This window comes from Aspergillus caelatus (assembly GCF_009193585.1).
Source record: "Aspergillus caelatus strain CBS 763.97 unplaced genomic scaffold BDV27scaffold_150, whole genome shotgun sequence".
Lineage (NCBI taxonomy): Eukaryota > Fungi > Ascomycota > Eurotiomycetes > Eurotiales > Aspergillaceae > Aspergillus > Aspergillus caelatus.
This window is the reverse complement of record NW_022475413.1, coordinates 33312-60586: the sequence shown is the minus strand read 5'-3', so window position 1 is coordinate 60586 and position 27275 is coordinate 33312. Positions and strand designations below refer to the sequence as shown.

Below are 27275 nucleotides of genomic sequence, written 5' to 3'. Positions count from 1 at the left end.
CATCTAGCAAGTCGGTGCATATACAAAGTTGTATCAGCAACATGGCCATATAAGTTCGTAAAACAGTAGCGCCCCCCCCCCCCAACCCCCTTCCTCTTTTTCTCCCCGCGCGCCTTGAGGTTCCTGGGGAATTCTAGCCAGGGCGACTCTTCCAGGTCGACAGTAATCCCCGGGTTAGGATACGTATATCCTTGATGTGTCTTTCATGGCACTGCCTTGGGAGAAGCGAGGCTAGTTGATTAATCCTGGAATCTATCGCATTCTCTTTCTGTAGATACCCTGTCTACTGCACGATTGGCTTCTCCGGCCACAGCGAAGTCAGGCAGAGACTAAATGGATGCAGATCCTAGAGTCCACGAGTTCTCAAGACAGCACGCGCGTCTGTTACTGTGTCAGCCCTTGAGTTGAGCTAAGCAGGGATGGTAGATATACCACAAATTGTTCCAAAGACTCCTCGAAAAGCTCATTATTTACACCCACACCGCCTGGATGTTCAACCGGGGACAACGGATTCTTGACCACTGAGACAATTTCCTCGCTTTAGCGCCCGATGAAGTCAGTTTCAATGAGTGGGCTTGCATACCATATTCAACGTAAAGATTGATATAGATCTGCTGCAATGCAATCCGCATGCTTGGGCTCTTAACATCGGTAAGCATCACAAATTTGATGTTTGTAGGCGTCTCGTAATAATGGAGCTTGTATTGACTGGTACAATAGGTAACAAAGCTGAAGGCGAGATTTCAACCGTCAGTATCAGTCTCTTCTACTGATTTGGCAGTTGTATGAGGATTGCCCTCACCTATCATCTTCACCCCCTAATTTGCGCACCATATTCCGGAGGGAGAAGACGGTGCCGAAGATCAACTTGGCATCATCGTCGGTGATCCGCGCAGATTGACCCAGCACAGGAGGCAATGCATTGGGGGTGGCAGAAGTTTCCGAAGTCGGACGCGAGGACTTTCCAATAATTGAAGGCGGACGGGGCACCCAACGTCGTTTGTATATGCATTCCGCTAAGAAAATGAGAGCAGCCGGTTAGTATACCTTTGGTAAGGGTTGGTAGAGACACGTACCATGGCGGTCAAAGATGTAGAAGGAATAAACAACCATTACGGTCAAGAGATAGCAGACAGTTCACCACAGAAAGGTATCCGGGATCTGACTTGTTGAAGGGCGCATTAAAGTACGGAGATCTAAAGATGAAAGTTTGCTAATCAAAGAAGTATCTCCAGAGACCGTTGAATTAGGCTCGTTTAGGTGGACAGATCGGTATGCCCGTGGGCGGTGAGAGATCCAAAATAAGATCAAATGTTTATCGATAAAGATTGACTTGTGCCTGAGGATCCCAATTAGAAAGTGGAAATTGTCATGATTCCTTTCTTGTTCCCCTTCTTTTATTTATTGGTATTATTATTATACTGTAAAAGCATCCTTCTTCTTCTTCTTCTTCTTCTTTGGTCTTTTTTCTTTTTTCTTTTTTCTTTTTCTTTTCTTTTTTTTTTTTTTTTTTATCTGCGTATCTTGCCCAACTTGCATGTTCTACCACCTACTACTAAATGCTCCCATAGGTCCATTAGAACATCCCAGCGTTGTCGCCTTTTGTTCTCTTGTGCAGCCCACATTCTTCCCCACATCTGCCTAGGCACCCGGGTTTCGCGTCTCTGCTATCTCAACGGAGAATTAGACATCCCCAACTTAGACGTTCTCCCTCTGGTATTTCGGGGATCTCCCTGTTGCCATTTCGTTGCTCATCGTATTCAATGGCCAACGAAAATGCCTACCCCTCCTTGCAGGATGCTAATCAATTTTCCGGTCGTCGTCCGGGTCTTCGTCATCCGCGTCCAGTTCGTTATGCGTAAGCTCTACAACACCTTGATCTTCTTCTCCCCTTTTCTTTTTCATGTTTCGTCTCTTTGGGATTCCCAGCCATTCTAGTTTTCGAGTGGGTTGCTAAAAACCACGGTTTCAGCTCGACACCTTCATATGAGAGTCCACGAAGGCATTATCGCCGAAACCCAATAGCTAGACGCTCAGTCAAGGTGGTTCTTCAGAGAATGTGTTTCCTCTCTCTGCAGGAAGCTAACTGAACTGGCGGTAGGAAACTCTGAATGCTCGATCTGAATATACCACCAGCCAGGATGATGGTACCGCTGAACACAGAATCAACCAATATGTGATCAAACAAGAGATTGGCAGGGGCTCTTTCGGAGCCGTGCATCTTGCTACGGATCAGTTTGGGAATGAATACGTAAGGTCTTCTTTCTGTCTTGGTAGCCCGGTTATGGACTCATACCGTGGCACGAAGCACGAAGAGAAAACAAACTCCCAGCTAACAACCTGTGCACTGAGTCAGGCTGTCAAGGAATTCTCCAAGGCACGGCTAAGAAAACGCGCCCAATCCCACCTGTTACGGAGACCTCGAGGTCCCAAGCGCCCGTCTGATGGCTTCAATTCCCCACTTCATCGTCGTTCACTGGACGATCCAGATGAAAAGAGAAATGCTCTTTACCTCATTAAAGAAGAGATAGCAATCATGAAGAAACTGCATCATCACAACCTAGTTTCTCTGATTGAGGTCTTAGACGACCCGACGGAGGATTCTCTATACATGGTTATGGAGATGTGTAAGAAAGGGGTGGTTATGAAAGTTGGGCTTGAGGAAAGAGCCGACCCATATGATGACGAACTCTGTCGCTGTTGGTTCCGCGACCTGGTCCTGGGAATAGAATATCTGCACGCTCAGGGCATTGTACATCGCGATATAAAACCAGATAATTGCCTAATAACGAGCGATGACGTTCTCAAGGTAGTGGACTTCGGGGTATCCGAGATGTTCGAGAAAGATTCCGATATGTTCACGGCCAAATCGGCTGGCTCACCTGCTTTCCTCCCACCAGAGCTATGTGTTGTCAAACACGGGGATGTCTCGGGGAAAGCGGCCGACATATGGTCTATGGGTGTTACGTTGTACTGTTTGCGGTACGGCAGATTGCCCTTCGAGAAGCAGAGCATCTTCGAGCTGTACGAGGCCATTAAGACTGACCCAGTGGCATGTGAGGGAGAAACCGATGAAAACTTCAAGGACCTAATGTCACGGATTTTAGAGAAAGATCCGACCAAAAGGATCCAAATGAGTGAATTGCGAGTAAGTGAGACGGACATTTTCTACTCCCACAACAAAGCATTGCTCATAGAAAGAAACTCAGGAACACCCCTGGGTTACAAGGAATGGAACGGACCCATTATTGCCGGAGAGCGAAAATACTGCTGAAATAATTGGACTTCCTACTGAAGAGGAAATGAATTCAGCTATCACAAAGACTATTGGCCATGTCCTAGCTGTGGTAAGCTTTGTGCAGACTTTATTACGTATTGAGGCAAGCTAACGAGGAGCTACAGATGAAAGCCGTGAAGAACTTCAAGAGGCTAATTGACCCTGCCAAGGCAGACCCACCTATGCAGAGTATTCTTGGACAAGAGTATGAGACGCACTTTGTCCAACCACCCCTTGAAATGGAACCCGAAGAAAGTTTCGCAGCTGGGACTGTTTCAAATTCCAACAAGAGCCAGAGCCTAAACACATATAATAGAAATGCATGGCAACGTGATGACGTTCTCAAAGGGTATCATCTGCATTGTGAAGAACCACGCTTACAACAGCTCCTAGACAGCACAGACACCAGTATCTCTGGAAAACAAGACCCTGTGTTGTACGAAAGCAGTAACCAGACTGCAAGCGTCAGGCTCGAGGGAAACGACTCAGGCCACATACCTAGCAGCACAATACCAGGAGCATCTTTCGATGACTCGCAGACCCTAACCACACCTAGATCTTCATCCCCTCAAGTTCCACTGTCGCGGGCAAGTTCGGTCCTTACCAAGCGCAGCATCGAGGGAACACGAGGACATGCCCGAGATCCTTTGGAAGAAGAGTTTCCGTTCTTGTTCATTGGTCCTTCTACTTATACCGGCTCGCCGCCTACGGATACTGGCGACTCCGAGATGGACTACATTTTTGACGAACCGGATAGTATGCTATCTGCAGAACCTTCTGAAATCGACCCGTGCCCTGTTGTGAGCGAGTCACCGGGTGCAGCAGAGTTTGATATCTATGAAACCGCATATCGGCAGGAAATTGAGCGTATCGGGATCCGCAGTCTTCCTCGTCAGGGTACTACGCCGAAGGTGTACCTCACTCGACGCGTGGAAGGGAAAGACGAAGTAATGAAATTAGTAGAAGAAAAAATCCCTGGCACAGTCCCTGACTTTGGCAAAAGACTCGCCAAGCCATCGGGTCCAAGTCTGAGTTCCGCCGTGAGTGCAATAAGGGCTCAGCTAGAGCTGCAAAGGCAACAGAAAAGCCGAGACATGGAGGATAGAACTCAACATCAAGAATAGCTTCTGTTCATTCAACTGTCTGCCTCACTAACTACATCCATAGCCTTTTTGCATATCGATACTCTCAACAGACTTCGAGGCACCAATTCTGGAGCAAGCTACAGCCGTGGACAGATGTTTCACTAGTCCCCGGAAGGATCGCCGAAATTGAACTGTTCTCAAGGCTTTTCCTTGAGGGTACTTCAGAAATAGGAGGAAGAATCTCCACCCGAACTTTGTTTGTGAAGTTTACTCCCTTCTGATATTTGCATACTGACAGCTATGTAATGACAAGCATCTTCTGCTGTCCAAGAACGTATGGCTATGCTATACAATATAGCTTATATATATACTTTAGAAGAGCAACAGCGCTTGTGCATATCATGATGTTGCACAACTTACGTACCATCCGTACAGTTATTACCTGTATTTTCGTAGATGTGGAGGGATGATGCCCTGCCTTGTGGATTGGCTCTAATCTTTATACAGGGTCAGACCTGTACATACTAGGCATATGCCATCTTGAACCATAAATGTATACAACAGGGTATTAGCATTTGAAATCAGTCGCCAGTGGACTGGGAAGCCGAAGAACAGGGAAGAAAGAGGACATGAAGACTAGATTAGACAATGCTGCCTTGAAGACATTCAGAATTCAGTTGAACCAAAACGTTTCGTGCCCTCAGAGAAAAGGCTAATAAGTAAAACAAAGATAGAGAGAGGGAAAAGCCAAAGAGATTACTGTTCTGGAAAGAGAAGATAAAGGCTAAAGAATGAAGTAAAAGGACGAAATTCACTAGAAGAGCATGATATTTATGTCAACTCAGCCCGTTGCGGAACATCAGAATCAGCATCAGTACTTGAATTGAACAGAATAAAATTGTATTAACGTATCCTGAGGCTTTGTTTGTGACTGACAAGGTGCTGACTTGCTCTATGCTAGTTCTATGAACCAGAGACGCATACAGGACAAAGTTGGTTCACTGGCTAGATCTGTAATGATATATCAGGCTTGCTAGCTTAGATATAATGATAAAAACGAGAAGATATCCAAGAAATGCATTGCTGAGTTCATCACCCCACCCACAGAATTAGAAGCAAAAGGAATGAAATAAAGAAGAAACCAAGTGTTGTGGTGTATGCTGCTCGTAGCCTTTATTTTTCAGTAACTCATCCCAGGTCGTAATGTGAGATCTGCGTCCAAATCAATGCTATCTATGTCATAATCGACAGTGTAATTCATTCATCGTGTCTCAATGGCTTTTCAGACTAGCGAATTTATATGACTGGGTAACCAAATGACTGAAGGTCATTCGGCTCGTTTCTCAGCCGAAGTGTGCAGAGGTACCTCCGGAACTGAGATAGGTGGTTCATCTGGGCATCTATGAAGGAGAGATATCCGACTGCTATCACCGAAAGATATTCGATCTGGTGGGGGTGCCTCAAAGGATCGCTCCCCAGGATCCATGCGTGGGATCGTTTTCCTCTGTCCTGATTCTAGTGTTTGTGAGGAAGGTATTGTCTGCCTCATTTCCGTTGGTCGGGGCAAGTCTCTCATCGGAGGTCCTATGTCACGACGGGGTGCATCCCTAATCCCCTCATTTTCATTTGGCCCTGAAAGTCTCGGGGGTCTTCCGGGCGGAGGTACATAATGCAGATCAGATCGTAGTACACTTGGGTGCGGACTACCACTGGCATGAGGAATGAACGAGGCAGCCAGAGGTTCGATGCTCGAGGGACTGGTTGGTGTAGAAGGGGCTTTCATTTTGTTGAAGCCAGTTCGCCTTGGAGGTGGATATGTTTCTCCGCGAGCTTCAGCGGCTGCTTTTCGCCTCTCTGATTCGGCTTTGCTGGGTCGACCGCGCTTGCGTGGTGGTTCACCTCGGGGTGGCATGCTCTCCGAACCTGGGGATAATAAGGCTGACGCGCCACTCTCACTGCTGAACGAAGCTGTACTGGTGGTTGGCCGGGGTTGTATCGCACGCGGAGCTAGGATTGGTTTATCCGAGGGGAAAAGTAGGCGCTTTCGGGTTTGGCTATTGTCAAGCACAGGAGCTGGAGGAGCCGAGGGTTCATGGCGCGGAGGAGGGAAGGGTGCAAAGCTTGGGTTGAGAGGTAATTGAACATGTTGTGGACACATACTGTAAAATGCCACCTGACAGGAGTTGAGAGAACGGCCTAAAAGAACAAGATCAGCAAAGCTGAGTTCGAACTTCGAAGTATTCTTCTGTGCAAAATGGCCCGGAAAACGGCATAGGTAGGGCGTGAGTCTCATAAAGTCGAGCTTCAGAGTATCAAAGGAAGAGCAAGGTGCTAGCAGTTTATACCTGGAGGAAGGGGTATGTCCGCCCAGCTTGGGGTGATATTGAAATCTCGGATCATCTTAAATAGGTGACTAGAGGGGACCCCGGCCTTCTTCAATATTTCGGTAAGCAGAGTATACTAGATCTCAGAATATCTACCATCAGCAAACCGTTCATATAGATAATAATGCACGGGGCTTTCGGAGTTCATCAGTGTGACAAGAGCAAACTGTGAAATGAAGGAAAATTTGTGAACCGTCGATATTAAGACTCAAATAAGAAACAGTAGAGGATAAAGAATATAATATCCTTTCTTACCTTCTCCTCCTCGGTCCATGGCTGTTCTGATAGATTCGACATATCCAGGCGACCATGGAAGCAAATAGGGCCGGCTTCCCTCCACAGGTAATCCGACAAACAATCCAGAGGGGGGAAAGAAAGGAAAGAAAGCTAAAGGAGCCCGGAGGAGTCAAGCTATAGCGAATGTATAGACAGGGTAAAACGCGTCACGCGACTACGCTGCAGCACATAGAAAGCAAACAAACACCAAACTAAGATAGGATGATAAGTAAATGACCAAAGAGCCTCCCAAACGGAATGATGCGTCTACTCAATGTATAAACACGTGGTTGCTCAGGAAGCAATCAGAAACCACGTTGGCGACGCAACGAGTGACAGAAATGGAAGCCAGTACAGGTTCGTATGATGACTAGTGAGGGAGAGAAAGAAACGTAGATGCTCGCGTACATGAATTGGACAGTAGACATTGAATAAGGGTCTGAAATTCACAGGAGGAACGAGATTCATGGGAAATCCGGACTCAGGGTTTTGTATTGCAGTGTAAATGAAGGGGAAAAGGCCACAGAGCAGAGAACTAGGACTGTAGAAGCAGTAGGATTATGGACATGTAACTTCTATGCTCTAAGTCACCTCTCTGCGGGGAAGGGCAAGGAAAGTTAATGTGAAGGAAGGCAAAAAAGTCAAAAAAGAAGAAGAAGAAGAAAAAGAAGAAGAAAACCACCATGGAATAAAAGTGGTTAAATGTTCTGGTTGAGATGCGCGGAAGTTGTGGTGACCGGAGATAGACAGGGCTTCTCCCCAATCCAACGGGGAAAGGAAAAATAAAAATAAAAATAAAACCAAGGGAGTACAACAAAACAAAAATAAATATATAAAATAAAATAAAAAGAAGAAGGAAAGAAGGAAAAAGAAAAGAGCAGAAAGGGAGAGAGAGACCGGCCTGTTTCAACGATGCATACTGCCACCAAGCACGCAGTGAAATGATATGGAAGATTGAGGGTAAAGGAGGGAAGAAAAAGATACCAGAGGGAATCAATGTAGTAGCCAAGTGACACTCTATCTTCCCTCAACAACGTTTCTGAGCCAAACGGACTTTTAATTCGGGATTGTACAGAACAGTATCGATGCCGCAAGTATGCGTCTGCTCAGCCTAAGGGAACTGCAGGGACTCTCCTCCTTCGTGTCCTCTTGGTTTCTTTTTAGAAACTGAGAGAGAAAGGGACCACAAGGGATAGATAAACTAGTGGCAGCAAACCCAACCAGACTCGAGGTGGGATAGGCTGAAAAGGACCAAGCAGAGAGTGTGTTTCAAAAATGGCGGTTTCAGATAATTCCAAACGTTGGTATCTTCCGCTAAGGGGGAAGGAAGGAACCGAAAGAAGACACCCACCTGGTACCTTCAGAGGAGGGGCACCTTAGGTCCTGGATTATCCGAGCGAGGATCAATGATGACTGAAATGGAGAGAGACTAAGCATGCACAAAGCTGCAAGTCGATGGACACTCAAACGGAGAGAGAATAAATCAATGCAACAACTGTAGTTTGAAGCTACGGCTGTCCTCCTTTAACTACAAAAGTCTAAAAAACGGGTTGGAGATTAAGGAAAGAATAATAAATGAATCAATGCAAGAAGACAGTGGGTTTAGCTATGCCATGAGTATAGATGGTGGCCATGGGAGCGTTCTTCTAGAGTCCAACATGAAAAGCTCAGAAGAAGGAAAAAAAAAAAAAAAAAAGAGGGACCCTTCCGCGCGGGAAGTACAGTACCAAGGCGTATGTGTTGAGCGCTAACCGGCTAATGATAGGTGGATAATGGCGCCCAGAACGTTGGGTCAACTGACTAAAGCCGACAGGTTGCTCAGAAGTCAAAGCTGAAGCTGTAAAGAGAGGCAGGTTCGGGTATAGGTCCAGGATGCAGATAATGCGGTCGATCCATTCTGTCAGCAGGTCATCCTAGTGTACTTCGTACAGCGGTCCGTATGGTTACAGATGTACAGGAAGGCCAAAAAAGAACAAAAAAGACAGAAAGAAAGAAAGAAAGAAAGAAAGAAAGAAAGAAAGAGGAAGACGTGCATTCGCCCTATCGAAGATAGCGGGAATGCACCTCCCGATGACTGGCAGACGGCTGATAGTAGCGGAGATGGTTACTAGTACATAGTACAGATTAGTTGATAACCGCAGAGTGGGGTCAAAGGCTCCGCTATTAGACGCAGACTGCAATAATCCTGGAGGCTGGGTCAATGAACGAATTCCATTATTTGGCGAGAAGGCAATGGAACGAGGACTGCAAGGACGGCACAGTCCGTCCAGTAGGCCATCCATGAGCCACCCATGAATTTGAACCTTCTGATCACATCCTGGTAGGTTGTGTCTGTCTTGTCAGAGTTTGAAAATATTAGGGTAAACAAGGAAGACAAGCCCATATGATTATGATATTGGAAGACCAACCTGAACCAGAATTGGTCAATGTAGAATACATAGGATCATGATTACTATTATGTACTCTATAGTTCTGCATTGTTTTCTTTCTTTCTTTCTTTTCTTCCCGCCTTCCTTTGGGGATGACGGGAGGAGGGGCCGACAGCATGAGCCAAGATTGCCCCCAAGTTAGAGGACATCCACAAAATTTGCAAACTAATGCTACCAGCGCGCTTGTGAAGCTCCGCTAGTACGACATCATCATCTTAGTACGGAATAGATGAAAATAACAATGGTCCATGCACGAAGAACCATCGGCATGCAGGTGAAGCGCCCCCCGCTGACTTGAATCAGCCGTCAGATAGTAGTAGCCTTGCATTTGACATCTTGTCCTCTGGCCCAGTCCTTTTAACGTTCCAGCTGTCTCTCCAAACGGATGGTACAGGTGCGGGTGCAGATGCAGAAAATTGATATTGGGGGGCATTGAACGATTGGAAAGTCCGATCTTGCTGAAGATAGAACTAAAGAAAAAGAAAGGGAGGAAAAAAGGAAAAAGGAAAAAGGAAAAGGAAAAAGTAAGATGAAAGGAGAGGAAAGGAAGATATCGTTTTGAGACGAAAACAGATTCGCGTAAGCTTCAATAATAATCATCATCATCATGATAATAACTAATAATAATAGACTTTGGCAGACTAGGATGGATGTGGCCCCGGTGTATTGATCGTATCAAATTCCAGAACCACCTGTCATGAAGCATGACCTTAATCAACGGACGCGGTAAAGTTTCATACCCCATAACATAACTAGGTTTAGTATGGCGGATGTCCGGTGTTGGCTCAGAAAGTCTCGGTGACTTTCTGGCAAAGCACAATGTCCTTTTGGCCCCACATCTCAGGTACCCGGCGCGCTTGTAACTCAGTACTGAGTAACTTGAAATATGGTACGGTACAAACGGTCAACTGCCCTAGGTACAACGGAGTACGTATACAAGCACGTACTCCGTACAGTACTCGCGGATACTAGTAGTTACCTGGCTCTTGGTACTTCCTAGTAGTACCGTCGTTCATTTTCCTTCCTTCCAGACTAAGGGTGGCACCGATCCCATCTTTTACTCTTGTTTGCGAGAGTCAAAATTATAGAAATCAAGTTCGACATTTAAGCCGACGCACAGATGTCAGTGCTGTGTACTTTGTACCAGTAGTACCAGTACCTACAGAGTAACGTCTGCATCAGCCTTTTGCCCATCTTCCACTTTCATTGGGGCGAACATGAGAGTAGTTAATCACCCGTATCATTAAGGCTATGATTACCGTGTTATAATCACACGGTTTACTACTCTTTCATAATACAGCCTTTTTTTTTTATTATTGATTGATTGATTGATTAATTTATATCATTTTTCTCCCTCTGCATTTTTGTTTTTGCCTTTAAAAATTTCTTCTTCTGATCTGTCTTTCTTTCCCTGTCTACATTTTTCTAGAGTGTCTTTGAATGAAAGTTGCCTGGAACACTGCTCTACTAGCATGTTCGAGGCAACACCCGTTCATGCACGGGAAGTCGCCCAGATTGGTTTGGCCTCCATCCTGCATGCACTTCTCCTTATAACAACCTATCATAAATGCTATTGATGGCACAATGAATTTCTACTTGTTCCTCCGTCATGTACTTGTTCGCTTAGTTACATGTCGACCAATAATGCATCTCTGACTTCGATCTGGGATACCCTCGCCCAATCGCTATGCGCATCAGAATTCATCCCTGTTCCGAAAGGGTAGGATCATACCGGAACTCCGAACCCCACCCCTCCTTATGGCGTGTCATGTTAAATATCATTGCGATGTCCTTGCAGATCCTTCCTCCGGTGTCGTGCGCTCTCACGTACTTCTCGACCGAGCTAGGTCATATATACATGGGCAAGAAGCTTGTCCGGATCAATTGGGCCACTCACAACCTATGGATTCTGTATTTGATTCTTGACGGCTCTAGACTTCTCTCGAGAGTAAATCCTCTCTGAGAGTTACTTCTATTGCTTGTATTAGTCCACAACTTCCCTACTCCATAACCAGCCCATCTGAGAGGCAGATGAACTTCCCGGAGTATGGCCCAATCGATGAAATGGGAAATCTACCCAATACACAAGCATAGCTTGTAGCCACATATTGCGGCTTCATTAGCTTAGCGAGACGAATCTCTGCCCTATCTTTTCGCCCCGTTGTCATATTCTTTCTACTCTTATTTATTTGTTTTTATTTATTTATTTATTTATTTTGTTTGGTTATACCCCTTGAGTTCGCGAAGTGGCCACCCTCTTTTCACTTTTCCAAGATTGAAAGGCCGCTTCCATTTACCGTCTGAGAGCTGACCTGTTTTAGCTCTCCTTCGGAATAGCTACAAGACACATGGTTGTTTGTACTCGCTTGCGCCAGTACTCGTGAATGCTATTTCTCAAGACTATGACTCCTAGATGAGATGAGTCCGGAAATGAGGCCAAGGGGATCAAGAAAGAACAGGCATGCGATTGAAGGGGAATATGCAGGGTAGAACTATGACAGATTACAGGGTGTTTGGCGACATCTCCCATGCTGAGTAGTGGCCGCCCTTGTGTATCACTACCACACCACCATGGCGAAATGCGTGCAAAAGGGTCAGAAGTGCCCTAGCAAATCAGTTAAGCTTATTGCAAGAGACCTTGTGCAACCACTGTCGCTTAGATAGAAGCTCTTTAGCTCTATCCAGTTCGTCAACTGGGTGCCTCTTCGATATGTTGAGAGAGCTGGAAGTGAATGGTGCTTGGTGTATAAGGGAAGGAAGTCCACACTACAGGAACAATAGTTAGGAAGAGATTATGAATGATTTGATGAATAGTGAATAAGAAATTGGGGAAAGATCTTGGGAGAACCCCCTCCAGTCAGATTAGAAGTGTATGAAAGCAGTCCGCGAATGACACTCCTTGATTCTTCGATTTTTTTTTCTTTTTCCTCTTTAATATTTTCTTGGCGTCCGCGGGAAAAAAACGTGGACGTTGTTGGACGGTGACTTCGACTTGGGCTTTTGGTTCAACTCGAATTATTTCATTCCTCTCACTCTTTCCCCCCCTCATCGCTTCGCCGTTCTTCGCCCTCATTTTGTCTCTCCTCACCCACGCTACCTCCTATCGCCGACCACCTACTACCACGTCACACAAACACCGTCTGCCTTCTTTAGCGCATCCGCCTACTAGCTTCGATAGCTGGCGCGCGTCGTCCGTGTCGTCATGTCCCCCCATGACTACGCGGACCGTCGGTCAGAATTCGTAATAGATGCGGTAACTGCGATGAAGCTGGAGCCCGACAGAGTCACAGATGCTTCCGCTCTTAACGGCGGAAGGACCTCGTTGAAGAATGATCCCAATGGCGTGTCCCGCTCGCCCTCTGCTCAGAATATGGATGTTGCGGTCAAATCACGCTCCTCGTCTCAAACTCCTGTCAAAAAAGAGGAGGCAAATCATACTGCGGATATGGAGGAGAAAGTCGGGGGCGACATCACTGTCAAACAAGAACTTGGACAGCCGCCCAAATTGACTCGCAGCTCCTCCCAGAAAGTTGTTGCGCGGCCACCACAACTATTCTCGCATCTTGGAGATAGTACGGCGGAGGCCCAGGCGTCCTTTGAGCTGATGGACAGTTGCACTTATGCAAACAAGTACATGGGCTATACTGAACATGCGATGGAATGTGATTGTGCTGAAGAATGGGGTAAGTCACGTCTCTTTTCTTCTACCTTCTATTTCCTTATCTTTTTCCCTGCCTTACTCTCAATTACTCGCTCGCTTCTTTTACCTTTCTGTTCAAATGCGCGTCATCAGTATCGAGCCTCAGCGGCAATATCCTAAGCATGCCGATTTCTTTGTACGCCCCTGGTTATGTCCCCTAGGCCGTATCTCGCCATGTCTTGGATTTATATTCACATCATCATTCCCTTATTTTCGTCGCATGATTGTTAACTATGTATTACTTCAATGCGAACCAGAACCTGCCCTCTCCAAGAATCTGGCATGTGGAGAAGATTCCGACTGTATCAACCGGGCGACCAAAATTGAATGTGTGGGCGATTGTGGATGCGGACCGGATTGTCAAAATCAAAGATTCCAACGAAAGGAGTATGCCCAGGTAGCCGTGATCAAAACGGAGAAGAAAGGATTCGGTCTGCGTGCGGAGGCCGACCTGCGACCGCACCAGTTTATCTTCGAGTATGTAGGCGAAGTTATCAACGAAGGCCAGTTCCGGCGACGCATGAGGCAGTACGATGAAGAGGGGATCAAGCATTTCTATTTTATGTCTCTCAGCAAAGGTGAGTTTGTTGATGCGACAAAGAGAGGTAATCTAGGTCGGTTCTGTAACCACTCGTGCAATCCAAACTGCTATGTCGACAAATGGGTAGTTGGGGAGAAGCTCCGCATGGGCATTTTTGCTGAACGAGACATTCAGGCGGGGGAGGAGTTAGTTTTTAATTACAATGTCGACCGTTACGGAGCAGATCCTCAACCTTGCTATTGCGGAGAACCGAATTGTACAGGCTTCATTGGTGGGAGAACCCAGACAGAACGTGCCACGAAGTTGTCGAATGCCACCATTGAAGCCCTGGGGATCGAGGATGCAGACGGCTGGGATACGGCGGTGGCGAAGCGGCCACGCAAGAAGAAGATGGGCGAGGATGATGAAGAGTATGTGGATAGTGTCCAGCCGAAGTCTTTGGAGGAAAACGGCGTCACCAAGGTTATGGCGGCTTTGATGCAGTGTCAGGAGAAGTGGATCGCGGTGAAGCTTTTGGGGCGAATCCAACGCTGTGATGACGAGCGTGTTCGCAATCGTGTGGTGAAAATGCATGGGTACCAGATCCTCAATTCGCAGCTCACCATGTGGAAGGACGATTTCAATGTTGTGCTGCAGATTTTGGATATCTTGGATAAGTTTCCGCGCCTCACGCGGAATAAGATCATTGATTCGAAGATAGAGGTTACTATCCAGCCGCTGACGAGCTGTGGTGACGAGCGTGTCGAGAAGAAGGCGGCTACACTTCTGCAGGTCTGGTCGACCCTGGAGGTAGGTTATCGGATTCCACGCATGAAACGAGACCCGAATGCTACCGCACAAGCTGTCAATCAATTTGAACGACGGGAGACTATTCGGGATCAACGACGGCGGTCAAAGTCCCGCAGCCGGTCAAGGTCGCGGTCAATTGAGGCCCCCCGGGGGCCTGCAGCTCAAACTCGAGGGGTGTTCGGACAAAGAAACCCTCACCATCACGGCCCAAGGTCCTTTCGTCGTCAGTTCAACCCACTTCCAACAGGATGGTTCGCCGCTGAATCGAATGGCCGGACATACTATTACTCGGCGCGTGGGGATACCACATGGACCAGACCAACTAAGCCAGCGCCTCAGCCTCCTCCACCTCCGAAAGAGTCGAGAGACAAAGCACTGCAAGACATTATCGATGGCATCATGAATGCTAAGGAGAACACGCCTAAGGAAAAAAGCGGTACGCCTGGCACGCCGCAAGTATGTAAACCAATTCCCGTCAAGAAGGAGGGGCAGGAGAAATGGAGAAGTTACAGTGAGGATAAACAAAAGAAAGTTTATGAGAATACGGTGAGTACCAATGTATGTCTACCACATGAACGAGAGGGCTAATTTTACATCAGTTGTTCCCACACATAAAGTATGTAGTGGATAAATTCAAGCATAAGCTTCCAAAGGAGGACTTGAAACGTTACGCCAAGGATGTAAGTCCTATTGTCTAGAGTATACGATGCATACATATTAATACCACCTGCGCATAGGTGGCGAAGAAACTAGTCAACTCTGACTTCAAGAACAACCGAGTTGAGGACCCTACGAAGATCAGCGAAAAGCAGCAGAAGAAAGTCAAAAAGTATTGCAAGGAATTTTTTGACAAAGCCGTCCTAAAGCACCGAGCTTACGAACAACGGAAGGTCGAAAAGCAAGCGAAGGGAATGGACGCGAAGGTGGAAACGCCTCAGGCTGCAAGTGACGATGAGGCGCTAGATATGAAGATGTCCGATGATGAGGAAGACAAGGCCGATGAGAAGGACACGCCCATGACTGCAGAAGAAACCCAGGGAGGTATAAAACGGAAAAGAGAGGGAGATATTGCAGAGAATTCCAACTTGGACGAGTACATTTCAACCTCGAAGAGACAAAGATCCTCAACGCCACCGCCTCCGCCTCCAATAAGTCCTGGAGATAACCCGCAAAACATGGATAATGCAAAGAAAATCCTAAGCGATGAGATCGATAGTAGGAGTGAAAACAACGAGTTCACTCCACCACCTCCCCCTCCACCTCCGCCAGACGATGAGATCCCTAGCGAATCCCCTGAAACGGATCACGCTATAGATCAATCGCCATCTAAAGCTGAGTATATTACGGATATGAACAAGCTCGAATCATCTCAACCTGAGATTGAAGGGAAGGTATGATGACGCAAATACCGAGCTACCCCCATAAAGAAAAAAGCAACTTAATATTTTTATCAGCATTTTGGACTGGTGTTTACGGAGTTTGATTCCGGCAGATTATTTATGTTAGGCCCGGGTCTAGCAGGTTTTAATCTTTGTCCGTACTTTTAAACATGCTTCGCACTATTTCTCTCCCTACTTACCCTCTATTTTTCTTTTTTGCCTATTCTTTCGTTTTTCCCTTTTTTTTTTTTTTTTTTCTCCTCTCCATTTTTCCCCTTCTATACTCCAACAGACTTCTTCGCCTCTGCCTTTACATTGTCTTAAGTACCCTTTCAATACCCCTCATACCCACTAGTGTTGTCGCATTACTTTATAACAAGATGCCAGCAAGAAGGAGCATACTGGAACACAGGAAGCAAATCAATTTCTAAACCTGTATAATTAGTCGACTTCAGATTCGTCTGTGTCCTATTCTGATGGTAGTCGGAATAGTATATGTTGGGTTGGGTTTTGGTAGACGGACATCTCTACCACTCATATAACCAGGTTTCAGATTCCGTACATAAGATGCCACTTCTCTGGGCACTGGTACTGTCTATTTTGACTATGGCTGAGGTACCGGTGCTATTCTAGGTCGTTAACGGGTCGTTATTGACCGTGTCCTATTCAATATGTATCCAAGAATTAGAGACAGGCTGAAGGAAGCATCTCGCATTGTAAACATGTATGCGCGCGCACAAGGCATACACATTTATACGTGACAATTCTGAATGAATAAATCCCAGATAATAACACCACCCAGGAAGCGAGCCTAGTAGAAACTCTCCACAATGCTCTCCTTGTTAGTATTGCCCATGCCGGCACCGCGAGGGCCCATCTCCCCTAAGCGGAACACACTCTCAATGACACTCAACTCTGTCGCCGTCGTATCCAGGCCCGTTACAGCCAACCAGTCGTTGACAACCATACCAGCACCAACAACAGCACTACCACGATTCACACTACCAGCGACAAGAGGCACCTGGAGGAGAGAGGAGAGCTCGTCCTGATCACGGATGGAGGTCTTGGGGTGCACGATACCGCCTTGGTTGGAGAGAGCCATGTATGAGCCCGTCAGGACGTTATCGGCAATAGTTTGTCGGAAGACTTCGACGCCAAGGACGTCGGCGATACTAGTAAAAAATTGTCAACACTTCCATTCCATGCCATATAGCAGTCAAGAAGCAATGGTGGTGGGGTTGGTACATTTCTTCTGTTTCTCGCTCCAGATCCGGATGTATCAAGGCGACATGGTCATTGCAGCAGATGACATTTCCCAGAGCTGATAGACGCTCTTCTATCCGTTGAATCCTGACCGAGTCTGGGAGCGTATTCCGGAGATGCTGCAGTTCCTGATCTGTGGTGGTGGTGGGGACCAGAAGGCCCTTACGGTTACTGTTCAATGTGTGAGTTCCATTGTGCTATGGTATGAGGGCCAGAGCAAGTATGTAGTGAACTTTAAGACATACCCCGCTGTTAGACGCCCAACAATCCTAGTACCAGCAATAGTAGCGTGACAGATGGGGATGACATCTTGGAGTTCAGCCTCGAATACACTGTGGGAGTCAGTTCACTATTCTATAGGGCCTGCATTCAACCGCACACACCTGTAAAAGTTCTCCGAGGCTCCGATAGCGACAACGGCATATGAATTGGTGAGACGAGCGAAGACGCCAACCCTGCATAGTGAATATCACAGTTAATGCCTATTCCTAGTCATTTTTGTTTCTTTCTTTCTCTTTCTTTTTCTTTTGCTTTTCCTTTTTCCTTCCCCCACCCTTTTTTTTTCATTCTCTCTTTTCTTTATCCACTTTTCATTCAGAGGGAAAACATGGTAACTATATTCCACTCACTCGTTGGAGTTCTCAAACTGTGCGCGAACCGCCATAATTCAAAGTTTTCGATAGTGTCCAAGCGAGAGCTTCAGTTTGAAAATTCAAGGATAAATCGTAGGGTGGAAGAGGCAGGATATAATCTAGAAGAATGAAGCGAGAAGGAAAATGGGAGAAGCTGCGAGGTGGGGTGGGTGATAAAGAGGCAGAAACTGTCGTTAGATAGTCGTGACAGAGAACAGGGAATGCGCGAAGATGAACACAGCGCCCGTGACAGAGTTCTGGTAGGATCAATTGACGGTTAAAAGTCAACTGATATAGGAATTAAAGTGTCCGAGAGAATTTACGAAGCAACGCAAAAAAAGATCAATGCAAAGGAAAAGCAGCCTCAAATCCCAGCACCCCACCCAGGGGACTAGACCCAATCGGGGCGGAGTCACGGCGAAGAGTCATGGAAGGAGTCATCATTATTCATTCTGATGCTGAGTGGGTCTGCTATTTACCTCTGGTCAGATTTTCACCCTTCAATCCACTCCGTTGGTTTTTTCTTCCTTCTTATATTATTTTATTTATTTATTTATTTATTAGCTAAGTAAAATCAAAAACCACATAAAATTAACGATTTATGTCCTTAGGTGTAAAATACATTCGATTCTTTTTGCATCTATATCGTTCAGAGAAGATGCAAACAGGGTATGCATGATACCATCATCCACTATAAATACTATTTTGGGATATTACATCAAGCCCACGCTCCAAAGTCTTCTCAACCGCCAGGGGGATAAATCAACAAAAGAAGAAGAGGCATAAAGAAAGAGAGAGAGGAAAAGTACCACCCAACCAGCACATAACTCCCGACGTGAACCAACATTACTGTTTTGGCATAGATCGTAGCTCCGTATATCAAACCCTAACAAATTCAAAGAATATGGCATGTCTGCGAAATTAGACAAAAAAATAACAAAATAGTATTAAGAGAACGAACAGAAGGAAGGTCGTATCGTCCATGCGTGGCTTTCTAATATGGAGGGCGAGGGCCTGGAGGTGGCGGAGCTGTAGGCGGCGGTGGCGGTGGATAATACAAACTCTGTGGATGATGACCTGCTAAGTAATTAGGCAGTGGAGGCCGTTGGAAGTTAGACCCCGGAGGAGGGGGAAGCTGCGGAGGACCACCCCTGCTCGCGAATGGATCTGGGAGACCGAGCTGCTCACTGATGGGTGGAATTTGCTGCCCGGCAGGGAGGAGCCGACGGGGCTGTTGCCGTTGGGGTGTAGGGGGAGGCAGCACAAAAGATCGAGGATCTGTCGGCCCGTGAGCCACCTGTGAAGGCTGTGGGAGAAGAGCTCTGTGCGCCGAAAGCCGCGGTGTGGTTTGGGATAAGGTAGGACGAGGGAGCTCAGCGGCTGCCACATCAGCCAATGCGAACAAGGCTGTCGGGCGCGTATCAAGGAATGCAGGGTTGAGCTGATTTTCCACACTAGCTTTCTGGCGCACCTCAACGATACCGGTCGCCTCTAGTAAGAGGTCTATGATTTCTCGAGCAGAAAAGCCAGCAAACGGTCCGGCTTCCCTCATCTCCTTCATCTGCGGGTCGATATCATCGCCTAACTTAGCACGCTGGACGAAATCATCCCAGCCATACCTAGCACGGTCGTAGGAAGCGGCTCCAGCAGGATTCCGTACGAAGGAAGAATTGAACCCCCTCACGACTTCTTTTGCTGGTGGAATAACACGCTCAGGCTCGGTTTCAGAGCCATCAGTCTAAGACCATGTTAGCCTATTGCGTTTGCATAATGATCCTAGACACAAAAACTGGCATACTTCAGTGTGCTCATCATCCTCTGCAGCACGTCGACCTTCCACGAATGCCATATATTCTCCTTGGCTTGCAAAGAAATGTTCCTCTTTGATGTACCGAGCTGAGGCCTGTAATCGTTTGTCATCAACAGCAGCTCCAAAAAGGCAAAGTATCGAATGGAATATCGAACTTACTCGAAATCTTTCTTCGATCGCTTCTCTATTAGCAGCGAAAAGCCTATTTTCTTGTTCAACTCGGAGCTCATATTCATGGCGGAAAACCTCCAACCTCTCTTCGAGCCTCGCCTTCAGAAGTGAGTTAATTTCTTCATACTCGGGTACATTCTTGTGGGCGTTCTTATCGCGGGAAAGCTTTTTCTGGGACTGTGAAGCTAAGACAGCCAACGCCAATCGTTGGGCAGCTGCAACCTTCCTAAATGCTTTGTCCAGTTCCCGTTGTCGATCCCGGAGCTTTTGGGTGGCTGCACTAGGGGAAGGAGAACGGTCGTGCTCGACATCACTTGATCGATCATAGTGACGCCCAGTGCGCCCACCACGAGCAGCACGAGCACCGCCACGACCTCGTTTGCTTGAGCCGGAGCGTGCAGCAGCTCTGCTACGCCCACCGCGGCCTCGTCCTCGACTACGCCCGCCACGAACTGCCTTCCCAATTGTGGGTTCTGTGGCATGCTCTGGAGTTGATTCTTCAATGTCTTCCGTAATCTGACGGGATTCATCGCCAGCTTTAGATTCTTCCACCTCGTCGTCGGGGGAGCGCGACGCATTTTTGGTAGTGACAATGCCCTGTAAAGGCTGTTCTGCCGTACGATCGAGCTCCCCATCCTCCAATTTCAGATTTTGATGAGGAAGATCAAGAATACTAGTAAACTCTGTAGTTCCTTTGTTTTCTGGCTCCGAAGACCTGTACTTTCGAGAACCAGATGAACAGGTAGTCTTCGCGGGACTAGGCATACCCTCAACCTCCTCACTCGTTCCATGATTGTCCTCCTGGTGCGTGGAGTCCGTCGATAATTCCCCTGCAGCTTGGGGCAATTCCATGGATACATGCGGATCTTGATCGCCTTCTGTTTGTTTAAATCCTTCGGCAGTTTCTGGAATTATGTCTTCCGGGGACTGTGGCCTCATATCGGTGGTTGAGTTAGAATTCACACTATTTTGAATAGTGTCAGATGCAGCATCCACAGCTTGTCTGCTTCTATTCCTAGTTCTACTACTAGGAGTAACCCCCTTGGTGGGGCTTGCTTCAAACTGTTTGGTAATGGCTGCCTCAGTGGAGGCGTTCTCATTAAAAGACGTGTTGACGTGGGACCGGAGTCTAGCAGACTGTCTCGTACTTCTTGGAGTTTCCTCGACTACCGGACCTCGTTTGACTCTCTTAGACCGGGGGGTTTCAGGCACACTCAAGGTTGTTCCGTCAAACTGACTTGGTGCGGGTGCGGGTGCGGGTGCCGCAACTGCAGCAGGGGCTGCAGCCCGGGTTCGAGAAGCCCGGGTCTCACGAGCAGCATTAGATGGGCTATTTGTACCATTGTTTGCTGCGTTGTTCAATGCATTTCTTGCAGCGCTGTTGGCTCGAGCAGCACGGGTACTGAGCGTGATTATACGCGACAAAGGGCGATGATTAATACTCTTGTTATGCATTGCGCTGTTTGTGCTGTTCTTGTTGTTATCAGTTTGGTTCGCCCGCGCATCTTGGCTTGCACGTAGACTCCGTGTCACACGGATATGAGCAGTATCACCAACTGTAGAGTCTATGTAGCAATTAGTATCTACGAAAGATGATAGCAGTGCTCTGTGATACTTACTGGGCGTCTTTGGGGGAGCTCCTGCGCCTGTTGCGCTGCCGGTGGGCCCTGCAGCTGACCCTTTGATGGAGTCAAGTTTACGTTTGATGCCCGCCATCGCAATTCTATGTTTTCGGGTATCAGCAAGGGTGTTCTCACAAGAAGGATTGCCGAGAAGGTGTAACTGTCAGCTGAGGAGGTGGAGCTTTGACAAGAAATAGCTCCTTGGAAGCTTCCAACAAAAAGCCAGAAAAAGGGAACAAGAAAAAAAGAGAAGGGGAGGTCGGAGAGAGATCAACATCAATCAGGCCAACATCCTGATAAGATGGTTCAGTCAGAAACAAGAAGAGGGGAATGTAGCCTGCTGAAAGGTAATGCCCGTATACTAAAGGATAAGAACATATGACGGAGAAGGGATCCACTCAAGATCAAGGACAGATAGCAATTCGAGATCATCACGAGAATAAGGGCATCATACAAAGATATAGGCAGAGGGATAGGAGCCCATTGAGAGCGTGAAAGCTTGAGCGGGCACGATGGGCAAATGGCCCGAAGCACCGAGTGGGTGAGTATGTTAAAGATGGCAAGAGCACATTTTGATTGAAGGAGAAGAATCGCAGGCGAGAAGATTGGGGGAATAACATGAGATGGGCGCAAGAATAGAAAGGCCTATGAAGAATGCTGGTGGAAACTAACTTACCAAAAGGCTAAATGCGACGGCGCATGCGACAGGGAGAGAGTTGTTGCAAGTAGTGAAGTAAGTAGTAAGTGGATGAAGTAAAAGGTGGTTCGGCCAAGTGGATCTCCGTGAGAAAAGGTAAAGTAGAATTTAGTCGCCGGAAGTAGTAAGTCAAGTAACAGAACGGGTTGTACGAGGAACCTGGAGAGGTCCGGCAGTACCAGGAATTGAAGGGGTAGAATTTACAGAGAAGAAGAAAAGAAGAGCCGACGAATGTAATCAGGGTCGAAGAAGAGAAAGGGAGACGAGGATATACTGGAGAAGAAAATCAGATCACGAATGCTGTTGTACACCAGGTGTGTTGATCTTCATAGGCGGGAACTCGAAACGGCTTGATCGGGGGAGGGAGTGAACAGAAATGGAGAATAGAGAGATAAAGAAGAGAAAAGAGGATATCAGATTCTAGGGGGAAGAAACACGTAGAGAGTCCTCTTTGTGTTAATAAGGGAGAGGGAAAATGAAGCGAAATAAAGCAACTCTGGGGCTGAATAGTAGTACGTATGGAAGGTGAAAAGGAATTCTAAAGAGGTACACATTAGTGCCCTGCCAACCTGAGTAAGAGGTTTGGTCTGGTCGCCGTATTACCGGGTTGGCCGCAGGATTTGACTGGGTGTCAAGTCCAAAGGGCAGGGTGGCGCAGAGAGGAAGTAGGTTAAGTAGGTGAGTAACTTGTTAAGAAAACAAACCTTTCTTCTTGTATTCAACCCTTCAATCCACTCGGAAGAGATGGAAAATACGTATGTGAAAATAGAATTCCGACGCAGATGATGACTCAGGAGATAGAGGAGACCTCAAACGATCTGGGGTTGTGGTATGCAAGGGTGATAATAAGTTGTAGTTTTTTAGTTCTTTCCCTACTGGAAGTTAGTTACCAGAAAAAGCCTCCTACTCGGGTTTAGTCTATCTGGTAATACTCGTGGTATGGTAATGTTTGCGTGCACGCTAGTTCCGTTGTCTGCTGATGTAAAAAGAGGAAAAAAAAAAAAAAAAAAAAAAAGGGAAATCTTGTGTTTCGCGTGCAATACCGTCTATGCCAAAGGTACGGTACTTACGTATCCAATCTCATCGATTATCCTAAAAACCATTGGAAGCCCTTGTTGAAAGCATTAACAGACTCTTAAAATCCGCTCTATGAAAATACAATAACAATACCTACTTTAGCTGGTTCAAAGATAGTAACTACTTCGAGAAACATTCGTTAATCTTGCCTATACTGGTGCATATCCTTATCTCAATTGCAAATAAGAAACATTGGCGAAAGCATTAAGCCAAGAATTGAAAGATGAGCACAGATGTATATATTGGATCGTGAAGTGAAACATGTATTAAGGAACCTATTATATTATATATATATATTAAAAAAAAGATATGAAGTATATGTTAGTCTACCTTTGTTCTTACAACTACATCACACGCTTATGATATACAATCTGAAATTCTGAGCACTATGGTGCTTGAGCCTCCAAATGGTGAAAAGTCTCAACGTTCAAACGAATATGCAAGAGCAAAGTAATCGGCACGAGAAAAGGAAGAGGTGGAGGCTGTCATTGCTCTCTCCCACCACCAAAACCGTTGTAGCTGCGTACGAGACCGCCACCCAAGAAGTCAGCGCAAAATTCTTCCATGCCCTCTCACCGTCAAAAGATATTTCTGACTGTGCTATTTTTGCAAAATAAATAAAGTCAACAATATCACGAGAGCCTAACATGCATACAACTATGCAGCTCCACCTTCACCGTCAGTTCCACCACAATGTATTGGTGACTGTGTAGCAACGGGACCCACATAGATAGCATCATCAATAATGCATATAATGTTAGTGATTCCACATCATGGGATCTGAGGGGATTATCTCAAAGAGTACGGCTGAAACCATTTTAATCGCATTATATGATATGCTGAAACTGGTGTGTTACAAGATGTTGTACAGTGCATAATGGTCCTTGCCCCGAGACGCATTGAGACACAAACATCTGAGCATCGACTAAATATTGACTTCTGGGAAGGGTCTGCTATGGCACTTACTAGCGGGATTCGAATCAATTACTCCGTATAATCATATCGACCAGAAGGAATATGTCCATGTACGGTACTAATTCATGCCATAGCAGCCATAGCATAATAAGTTCAAGGTCGAGCCGTCGCGAATAAGAGGGGACTTGTATTATCACTTAGTTGTTTCTAAAGATTCTTCATTGGTATTAGATGCTAATTACAAATGACGTGCTACGCCTGGGATATCTAATAACAAAATAAGGAGAATTGTGACAAAGGAAAGACATGACTCAATGACATCTTTAAGTTGAAACCACCATTTCCTAGCTTTCATGAGGGGATTCTATCAAATCGTACCTCTTCTCATACTGTGTTATGCTCCTTCGCAGATCCGCAGCCATAACAAATTTTGGTATTGCGAATGTCTGGTCATTGCTGAGCTCACATCGACCATCACCTAGTCCATTCTTTGAATGTACTTCTTCATCGACATGACCAGTTCGCTCAAACAGGGGTGACCGACTTCGTGGAGTGTAGGACCGGAGTGAATTGGTCGATTTCATCCTATGTAATGCTTTCATAGAGATGGTTTGTCCAGCCGCTGGAGATGCAATAACGGTGGTCCCAGGCATAGCTGTAGGTGGAGGGGTTGGACTGTTAGAACGAAAAAGTGGATGGATATTACTCTCATCAGACAGTGTTAGTTTTGGGGGCCCACCCTTGTTGGGAGCCTCTGGCTGAAGTGATCTTGAAGTATCCGATGACTTCCTCAATGAAGTTTGCCGTCGCAAAGTATCCAAAGAGCACCTAAACTCTGGTTTATTCCCCTGTGTCTTGCGTGACCCAGCGTCGCCATCGGCCCCCGCAGCGTAGCTGCTATGTCCGCAGAGACAGCCATTGAACGTATTGCGCATTGCAACGCATTCAGGATAGGTTATTGGCGGATTAAAGTCAATAGAACTGTGTTTGGAATCTTGCTGGTATAACGTTCGGCCTGAGTAGCGCTTCGAGATCAAAGACGCAGCACTTGACGTAGATTGTTGGATCCCAATCGAACCATCACAGCTCCGCTTTCGATCTGTGGATTTTTTCGGTGAGTCAACTACAAGTTGCGGCTGCTTTGTTGACTCCAGTCTGTTGTCTACAGCTAACTCTTCTTGAATGGCATCAAGATCGTGAGATAGCGACGTCAACCATCTGCTGCGGCTGGTCTGTTTTGCTAGTGTCATTAAGAGAAGCCCACCAAAGAGGCCCTGGGTAAGGACAGAAATTGCCCATATGACACTACGAGTTACCAGCAACAGTCGCTGTCTTGGACGTAGTGACATTTGCTGTTGCTCTATCATGACCTGTGCCGTGCCCCATGCTATACCTCCGGCGGTCACCCCTGTGGTCATAGCCGAGTAGGCAATCAGGATGTAATATACGCGCCTTCGGTACGCGCTTAATTGTCTTGTATTCTCATTGTTGATATCTGTCAGCCAAAATAAGATTGTAACGACGAGCATGGCACAGTTCGCTGCACTCAGGGCTGTAACGGCAGATTCGATTGAGCGAACATTAGGCGAGAAGTCTTTGAAGGAGGTCAAGCATAAACCGTCGAGAAGGGTGACCACGGAGGTTAACGCAAAGGAGGCTCCCCCTAGTAGGCATGGCAGAAAAGGTCGAGGCACATTGAAATTCATAGCGGTGGTTGAAAAACAAGCAGGCGTATGCATTCGTCAAGAAATAAACCCGAGGGTATGCCAATGTCCAATGGATCCAATGAACAGCGGTGTCGCATTCAAGTGTATATAGGGTCACTGTACTTGAAGAACGGAATAGCTTAAGAAGTTATATGCTGTTGGTGAAGACAGTATATGACAAAGGGGGCCGGGGTATCATCAAGGAGGAGGGGGGTGGGAAGCTCTCATAGCTGTTATATGAATGCCATTGAGAAAGCAGGGGTATGATTGAAGCATAGAATTAAGGCAGGCCGTAGGTGAGTATGAGATTGAACCGTGACCAGAAGACTGTTGAAGTAAGATATATGTCCGAGCGAGAATTTATATCCAAGAGTAGCGGGAGAGCCTGAAGTCTATCCATTTAAAATTAGATATAGGGCAGCGGGGGGAGGAAGTTCCCCGTAGGTGATTGCATTGGGACGCATACAATAGTCCGGATGGATATCGCATATGCAAAGACTAGGACTAAAGTGACAGGGGTGGATCTCGGTGCCACCTAGTTGGGACTCTCAGATCGCGCTATCTTTCGTTAGAAGGTCTGGATGGCAGCCCAGATAGCTCCCTTTTTAAGTGAGAAACCAAAGAGGAAAATGAAAAATAGAAAATATAAATAGAGAGAGAGGAGGAGGAGGAGGAGGAGAAGCCCTCCCTTGGCACATTAATTGCCCAGGCCCCTATACAATGGATTGACACAAGGCCTCTCAACTGACAGAGTGAAACTATCTGGTCGTTGTATGGAAAACTATTCGCATCCTACATTTCACACAGAATAACAAATCTTGATCTATGATGGGACTGATTGTTGATGCATCCCTTTCAACAGCCAAGTAGTTTTCACGCATGGAAATAATCACTAATATGCCTCTGAGTCAGTAATAACCATTAGAACCACATTTCTATTGTAAATTTCTCACAGGATATGCTAGTGCGTGGAACACGTCCAGAATGGAATTTGTCAAGGGTTGGTGGCTTCTTGGGTGAAGCGGGCGGGACGATCTCCAGGGTGCCGGAACAGTCTTAAAGGTCTGACCGTCCAGTTATATCGTAAGATAATGGATAGTATCGGTTAACGCCCCGATCCGTGGATATGATATATCTATTGTCTGGGGAGTGGATCAAGGGCTGAAGAACCTGGAGAGAGGTGGTGACATTGTTGTTGTTCGGTTAACGCTATAGATACTACAAAAATGGCGATAGGAAGTCTGCTAAAAGCTAGTTTCTTCAGAGACCAACATTCTCATAATTAAGCCTTGTAAGAGTTATGTTGCTAGTAGGCTACGAATAACAAAGCATATCTGAAGGATACGTGAATGGTCCCTTGGCGCTTTCCATGCAAATAATCATGTGATAGATCCAAGAGATACATCACAGGTGCCCCGTCCCGCAAGAAAGGTGGATCAGAAATTTACACATTACCCCTACTCCATACACATGTGCCTTATTGTTCTATTCTATTCTCTTTCATCCCCCTCCTCTTTTTTTT

General features: G+C 46.4%; 7 protein-coding genes across 7 annotated transcripts; 2 read left to right on the top strand and 5 right to left on the bottom strand.

Moving 5' to 3' along the window:
• Positions 1–107: 107 nt before the first annotated feature.
• BDV27DRAFT_131935 (TRAPP subunit BET5) lies at positions 108–1260 on the bottom strand. Its single transcript, XM_032067751.1, has 5 exons — positions 1077–1260; positions 803–1016; positions 584–729; positions 433–521; positions 108–381 (listed from the first exon to the last, which is right to left on the bottom strand). The coding sequence occupies exons 1-5, from the start codon at positions 1111–1113 to the stop codon at positions 364–366; spliced, it is 504 nt and encodes a 167-aa protein (XP_031925256.1). The 5' UTR covers positions 1114–1260; the 3' UTR covers positions 108–363.
• Positions 1261–1517: 257 nt separating this feature from the next.
• On the top strand, positions 1518–4794 carry BDV27DRAFT_131934 (putative calcium/calmodulin dependent protein kinase). Its single transcript, XM_032067750.1, has 6 exons — positions 1518–1858; positions 1973–2042; positions 2102–2251; positions 2357–3148; positions 3210–3347; positions 3403–4794. Exons 1-6 carry the CDS (start codon positions 1764–1766, stop codon positions 4399–4401), a joined length of 2244 nt encoding a protein of 747 aa, XP_031925255.1. The 5' UTR covers positions 1518–1763; the 3' UTR covers positions 4402–4794.
• A 461-nt stretch (positions 4795–5255) lies between these two features.
• Positions 5256–7179, bottom strand: BDV27DRAFT_21646 (putative AT DNA binding protein). Its single transcript, XM_032076038.1, has 3 exons — positions 7002–7179; positions 6708–6822; positions 5256–6558 (listed from the first exon to the last, which is right to left on the bottom strand). The coding sequence occupies exons 1-3, from the start codon at positions 7041–7043 to the stop codon at positions 5690–5692; spliced, it is 1026 nt and encodes a 341-aa protein (XP_031925254.1). The 5' UTR covers positions 7044–7179; the 3' UTR covers positions 5256–5689.
• A 5583-nt stretch (positions 7180–12762) lies between these two features.
• Positions 12763–16098, top strand: set2 (SET and WW domain protein). The gene is made up of 4 exons (XM_032076037.1): positions 12763–13134; positions 13409–15027; positions 15081–15161; positions 15219–16098. Exons 1-4 carry the CDS (start codon positions 12822–12824, stop codon positions 15876–15878), a joined length of 2673 nt encoding a protein of 890 aa, XP_031925253.1. The 5' UTR covers positions 12763–12821; the 3' UTR covers positions 15879–16098.
• Positions 16099–16392: 294 nt separating this feature from the next.
• On the bottom strand, positions 16393–18086 carry BDV27DRAFT_131928 (translation initiation factor 6). The gene is made up of 5 exons (XM_032067749.1): positions 17753–18086; positions 17507–17578; positions 17369–17455; positions 17106–17294; positions 16393–17032 (listed from the first exon to the last, which is right to left on the bottom strand). The coding sequence occupies exons 1-5, from the start codon at positions 17785–17787 to the stop codon at positions 16672–16674; spliced, it is 744 nt and encodes a 247-aa protein (XP_031925252.1). The 5' UTR covers positions 17788–18086; the 3' UTR covers positions 16393–16671.
• A 663-nt stretch (positions 18087–18749) lies between these two features.
• BDV27DRAFT_147214 (uncharacterized protein) lies at positions 18750–21452 on the bottom strand (the record flags this gene model as incomplete). Its single annotated transcript, XM_032070707.1, has 4 exons — positions 18750–18784; positions 18818–19493; positions 19554–21301; positions 21356–21452. 4 exons carry the CDS (start codon positions 21450–21452, stop codon positions 18750–18752), a joined length of 2556 nt encoding a protein of 851 aa, XP_031925251.1.
• A 2939-nt stretch (positions 21453–24391) lies between these two features.
• Positions 24392–25753, bottom strand: BDV27DRAFT_147213 (uncharacterized protein; the record flags this gene model as incomplete). Its single annotated transcript, XM_032070706.1, has 1 exon — positions 24392–25753. The coding sequence occupies one exon, from the start codon at positions 25751–25753 to the stop codon at positions 24392–24394; it is 1362 nt and encodes a 453-aa protein (XP_031925250.1).
• Positions 25754–27275: the final 1522 nt, after the last annotated feature.

Coding starts and splice junctions, on each gene's coding strand:
- BDV27DRAFT_21646 (XM_032076038.1), bottom strand. CDS start 7,043: ATGTCGAATCTATCAGAACAGCCATGGACCGAGGAGGAGAAG. Junction 6,823..7,001: donor CATGGACCGAGGAGGAGAAG/GTAAGAAAGGAT, acceptor TCTGAGATCTAG/TATACTCTGCTTACCGAAAT. Junction 6,559..6,707: donor GGACATACCCCTTCCTCCAG/GTATAAACTGCT, acceptor TTGTTCTTTTAG/GCCGTTCTCTCAACTCCTGT.
- BDV27DRAFT_131934 (XM_032067750.1), top strand. CDS start 1,764: ATGGCCAACGAAAATGCCTACCCCTCCTTGCAGGATGCTAATCAATTT. Junction 2,252..2,356: donor ATCAGTTTGGGAATGAATAC/GTAAGGTCTTCT, acceptor GCACTGAGTCAG/GCTGTCAAGGAATTCTCCAA. Junction 3,348..3,402: donor TTGGCCATGTCCTAGCTGTG/GTAAGCTTTGTG, acceptor GAGGAGCTACAG/ATGAAAGCCGTGAAGAACTT.
- set2 (XM_032076037.1), top strand. CDS start 12,822: ATGGATGTTGCGGTCAAATCACGCTCCTCGTCTCAAACTCCTGTCAAA. Junction 15,028..15,080: donor AGAAAGTTTATGAGAATACG/GTGAGTACCAAT, acceptor ATTTTACATCAG/TTGTTCCCACACATAAAGTA. Junction 15,162..15,218: donor TGAAACGTTACGCCAAGGAT/GTAAGTCCTATT, acceptor ACCTGCGCATAG/GTGGCGAAGAAACTAGTCAA.
- BDV27DRAFT_131928 (XM_032067749.1), bottom strand. CDS start 17,787: ATGGCGGTTCGCGCACAGTTTGAGAACTCCAACGA. Junction 17,579..17,752: donor CAGTTTGAGAACTCCAACGA/GTGAGTGGAATA, acceptor TTCACTATGCAG/GGTTGGCGTCTTCGCTCGTC. Junction 17,456..17,506: donor GCCTCGGAGAACTTTTACAG/GTGTGTGCGGTT, acceptor TGACTCCCACAG/TGTATTCGAGGCTGAACTCC.
- BDV27DRAFT_131935 (XM_032067751.1), bottom strand. CDS start 1,113: ATGGTTGTTTATTCCTTCTACATCTTTGACCGCCATG. Junction 1,017..1,076: donor CTACATCTTTGACCGCCATG/GTACGTGTCTCT, acceptor TCATTTTCTTAG/CGGAATGCATATACAAACGA. Junction 522..583: donor CAATCTTTACGTTGAATATG/GTATGCAAGCCC, acceptor AAATTGTCTCAG/TGGTCAAGAATCCGTTGTCC.